Below are 5,000 nucleotides of genomic sequence, written 5' to 3'. Positions count from 1 at the left end.
CTGTCTGTCTGTCTGTTGTTTGTCTGTCTGTTGTTTGTTTGTCTGTCTGTTGTCTGTCTATCTGTTGTCTGTCTGTCTGTTGTCTGTCTGTCTGTTGTCTGTCTGTTGTCTGTCTATCTGTTGTCTGTCTGTCTGTTGTCTGTTTGTCTGTCTGTTGTTTGTCTGTCTGTCTATGTTTGTCCATCCATCCGTTTGTTTGTCTGTCTGTCTGTCTATGTCCGTCCATCCGTCTGTTTGTCTGTCTGTCTGTCTCCACAGCAATAGAATACAAACATAAGTCCATGACACTAGAGATGCTACACTAGAGATGCTACACTATAGGCAAGAACCAATGCCAACCCCGAGGCTTGAGGTGAAGCAAAGTCGAAACTGTTTACCTCAAGAAAGCCCCTACACCGAACATAAACCACTCTGTTTCATAGACCACGACGTTTTCATAATTTTCTGTCTTCAACTGGTTTCACTCCTATTTCTATTGTTCACACAAAATTGATTGACTCTGTTCTTACTCACACAGATGGAAACAAAGAAGGCTCACCGAACAAGAAGTGGCCTCACCTCAACAGAGATAGATAGCATCAACTCTGCTCACAAACACGATCCCCTTCCACCCGGAACGTTCTACAACGGCTCTCACTTTCTTTCGATGGACGGAGAAAAGAGCGATAAGCACCCATGTACGTGGACACACACACACACACACACACACACACACACACACACACACACACACACACAGCTTGTAATCCTCGTCCGTTCTGTTAGGTTTAGATCAGTTTATTGACGACTTCCTAGACGCACAAAACAAAGAGATCGACCGCCATAACAGTGAACTAGACCAGAACGCAGTGGCTGACATGTTTGAGTGAAGGACTACACACACACACACACACACACACGCACACGCACACACAGATTTTATTGTCATGATACAAATCCGTATTTTATTTCCATAATGACTGCATGTATGGCTGAGATTATATCATTATTTTATTTTAATCGGCTGCTACTCTGAAATGACATTCGTTACTCTAAGACAGGCGATAGCTATTTCTATTGCGGTAGACAGAGCGTTCAGTTTCACTACGTACGAATCGAACACTGAAGCTTGCTCGGCATTTGTTGAATTGCGTGGGTGTGGTCTGTCCGTTAGCATGCCATCGAGAGGGTCGAGTTGCACGGCCAATGCATCCAAACACTGTGCAAACCGCTCGATTATTGTTCCATATTGACCTATAAGTATGACACCGGTCGGTTAATACTTATGTGTTGACACACACACACACACACACACATTGACACATACACACATACACACACACACACGTGCACGCACACACACACACACGTGCACGCACACACACACATTGATGCAACCACACACACGTGCGCGCACACACACACACACATTGACACACACACACACACACACACAATGACACGCACACACATTGATGCACCCACACACACGTGCGCACACACATTGACACACACACACACACACACACTGACACACACACACACACACACACACACACACTGACACACACACACACACACACACACACACATTGACACACACACACACACACACACACACACACACACACACACACACACTGACACACACACAACACACACAATGACAAACACACGGACACACATTGATGCACCCACACACATTGACACACACACACACACACACACACACACACACACACACACACACATTGACACACACACACACATGCACACACACACATGCACACACACACGTGACACACATGCACATGTGACATACACACACACACACAGACGACTCACACACACACACACACACACACACACACACACACACACACTGCTCTATGAACAAATGAGCAACATACGTGGTGTGTCTCCAACAATAATCTTACTCTTCGTTAATCGCAGTTTGTGAAGTATGTCATTGTCGGGTTTTGAGCATCTCAGGTGGTCAGCCAGTTGTCTCTCCATCCACCCCCCTCCTCGTATCGCCTTGGTCACTACGTGAGTGAGAGTACAAACTGTGGAAATAGGAGGTTGTAGCAGCTACCTTACTTTCAACTCTAGTGACCGTGTCTTACTTGTTTGTTCGCATGTCGACTTTAGTTCGTCTAGACTCGTTTCGTTACTTGCACACAGCAGGATTGTATTGATAGGCATCTCACCGGCTGACATAGGAGGCTTGAGCTGCAGGAAACTGGCATACATAGACACAATCAGATACACCACATGTTGTAATACAATTAGTCACAAACAGTGACACACACACACACACACACACACACACACAGTGACACAGACACACACACACACACACACACACACACACACACACACACACACACACACAGTGACACAGACACAGACACAGACAGTGACAAACACACACACACACACACCATTGACTTATCGAACCATTTCTCGTGACGTATAATATAGTTGATCTCTTCCAAGCGTCCGAACGACGTCATCGGAAAGGGCGGATGAACATCCGACAGGAAACTTGCACCGCTCACACTCCCAACTGCTTCGATACACTGGATAGACACCCGATCAATAGACAGAACTCCCTACCATTCGAACACACTAACTTGTACCCAATAATTTCACCCCTAGCTTTAGGTAATGACCTTGCTTTGCAAATGAGACTTCATTCCAGGATGGATACACTTTTGACAGACGACGAGATTGACTCCTAATCTGATCAGCTCATCAGCACAATCGATCAAAGACTTGAACGAGCCGTCATCCGAAAAATCATATCCAAGCAAGTCGACCGTCAATCGTTCGGGCCAGTCTAAGAGCCAAACAAATAGGCTAATGGATGTACAACACATAGACATAGTAGCCTACCTTCGGCATCTCCGGCTAGCGAAATGTTGAAAACTGCGACCGTGAATTTTTTCATATTTTGTAATGTTTTTACGAATTGTTTTGACTGTGGTGATGTCGTTAGAAGGACGCCATCGAATAGTTCAGACTTGTCGCTTTCTTCGCCGCGTAGTAAGGTAAATCGGACTCTTTCGAGAGGCGAGTCGTGAGCGAGACTAATAGGAAGAGTGGTGAAGTATGCCTGTGGAAGACACAATCATGCTCTACCATCTCAATAACAACCACATGTTGTATCAGTCAGTTCGGTGTCTACTGCTAGTTGACTGGCTGTAGTGGTCAACCATCTGGTACAGTACAGCCAGAGTGCAGGCGTATATCATTAATTATTATTGTTATTATACCGTGGTCACGTAACATGTGACCAGTCTGAGTGCGTGTTTAGATGGTGTATGTGATGTATAGTATGGCAAGTGTGTAATAAGTCACTTCTAGTTAATATAAATGTCACGTGATCATTGTATAAAGTATTTATGATCAGTGTGGTATATGGCTTGTGTTTGTAAAAGCCATATAGCACTCTAATCATACAATAACCCATATACATAGTAGTCAGCCCAGCCCAATGGTACTGTAGTGACATATATTTTCATGCTTAACGCGTTTGAACTGCAGTGTGTGTGTGTGTGTGTGTGTGTGTGTGTGTGTGTGTGTGTGTGTGTGTGTGTGTGTGTGTGTGTGTGTGTGTGTGTGTGTGTGTGTGTGTGTGTGTGTGTGTGTGTGTGTGTGTCACTGTGTGTGTGTGTGTGTGTGTCACTGTGTGTGTGTGTGTGTGTGTCACTGTGTGTGTGTGTGTGTGTGTGTGTGTGTGTGTGTGTGTGTGTGTGTGTGTGTGTGTGTGTGTGTGTGTGTGTGTGTGTGTCACTGTGTGTGTGTGTGTGTGTGTGTCACTGTGTGTGTGTGTGTGTGTGTGTGTGTGTGTGTGTGTGTGTGTGTGTGTGTGTGTGTCACTGTGTGTGTGTGTGTGTGTGTGTGTGTGTGTGTGTGTGTGTGTGTGTGTGTGTGTGTGTGTGTCACTGTGTGTGCATGTGTGTGTGTCACTGTGTGCGTGTGTGTGTGTGTGCGTGTATGTGTGTGTGTGTCACTGTGTGCGTGTGTGTGTGTGTGTGTGTGTGCGTGTGTGTGTGTGTGTGTGTGTGTGTGTGTGTGTGTGTGTGTGTGTGTGCGCGCGCGCCATATAACCATACCTTTACTAGTAGCAAAGCTAGGGATTGCAATGACAGAGGCGACAGGCAACAAAGCGGCTTGCTGCAGAGGATGCTCTTGACGACATTCAGCATCATCTCTGCGTCGTTCAGTTCAAGCGACACAACCATGCCTGAGTCACCATCGAGATGCTCAAGACACAACGACCTAGCATGTGCATACACAGAAATGACGAGCTGCCGAGGGATCTCCGAAGACAATCCGGCAAGAACAAGCCTGACTCAAGAGAGGATATAAATATTAATAAAATGCGTATAAATGCGTATTTAATTGTTAATTAATTAATTAATTAATATTAATGTCTTTGACTAACTTTGTTGCAAATGTTGCAACCAGCAATCCTCCATCATGAAAATTATTTAGATGACCAACTGTTCCCGATTTGATTATTTTAAAGTATGGATTCTCCAACGACAGCAAATTCATCGTGTGTCGACTAGACGACGTCATAACTACGTTTCCGTGGCAACCGACTTGGATAGCTTGAATTCTGCGAGAGACAAAACGAAATCTCAAAACCAAAACAAGCAGCACGCATACTTACAAAAACACACCTTCCAAACGGCCCTCTAGCAGGACCGATAACTTTCAGCAAAGCTCGAAGAGCTGTTTCCATGGATATTTATCCGGGACCTCGGTCGAAAATACATCACGTGACGCACACGTTTGCTCCTTCATAATGAATGAAGATTCGTCTTCTCAAAGTGAGAAAGAAGAAGAGGAAGAGCCCGGCGTGGAAAAGTACAGAAGAGGAGAGAAACTGAAGAACATAGAGGTAGGATATCTTGGTCTGGGTTTTGTACTTTTTTTGGCAAAATTGAATTCACGTTTTGTTGCAGTTTGTTCGAGACAGAAAGTTGAGGAGTCAGTTGAAACGATCT

The 5,000-nt window shown here is 45.0% G+C and overlaps 3 protein-coding genes across 3 annotated transcripts in view; 2 read left to right on the top strand and 1 right to left on the bottom strand.

Annotated features, from left to right (window-relative positions):
* LOC134191311 (dynein axonemal assembly factor 9-like) overlaps positions 1-968 on the top strand; it is a 17,823-nt gene extending 16,855 nt beyond the window's left edge. The window contains exons 33-34 of the mRNA XM_062659915.1: positions 518-677; positions 766-968. Coding sequence (XP_062515899.1) covers positions 518-677; positions 766-869 — 264 coding nt within the window. The 3' untranslated portion in view covers positions 870-968. The remainder of the gene's footprint in view (positions 1-517; positions 678-765) is intronic.
* A 38-nt stretch (positions 969-1,006) lies between these two features.
* Positions 1,007-4,735, bottom strand: LOC134190831 (molecular chaperone MKKS-like). The gene is made up of 9 exons (XM_062659354.1): positions 4,674-4,735; positions 4,433-4,609; positions 4,101-4,335; positions 2,878-3,097; positions 2,655-2,821; positions 2,440-2,594; positions 2,106-2,221; positions 1,917-2,045; positions 1,007-1,233 (listed from the first exon to the last, which is right to left on the bottom strand). Exons 1-9 carry the CDS (start codon positions 4,733-4,735, stop codon positions 1,007-1,009), a joined length of 1,488 nt encoding a protein of 495 aa, XP_062515338.1.
* A 47-nt stretch (positions 4,736-4,782) lies between these two features.
* Positions 4,783-5,000, top strand: part of LOC134190874 (uncharacterized) — a 9,409-nt gene continuing 9,191 nt past the window's right edge. Inside the window, exons 1-2 of the mRNA XM_062659411.1 lie at positions 4,783-4,894; positions 4,959-5,000. The exon at positions 4,959-5,000 is cut by the window's right edge and continues 68 nt beyond it. Of these exons, the coding sequence (XP_062515395.1) occupies positions 4,799-4,894; positions 4,959-5,000 (138 nt within the window). The 5' untranslated portion in view covers positions 4,783-4,798. The remainder of the gene's footprint in view (positions 4,895-4,958) is intronic.

The sequence above is a fragment of the Corticium candelabrum genome, chromosome 15 (assembly GCF_963422355.1).
Source record: "Corticium candelabrum chromosome 15, ooCorCand1.1, whole genome shotgun sequence".
Classification (NCBI taxonomy): Eukaryota; Metazoa; Porifera; class Homoscleromorpha; order Homosclerophorida; family Plakinidae; genus Corticium; species Corticium candelabrum.
This window is presented reverse-complemented; position numbering and strand designations above follow the sequence as displayed.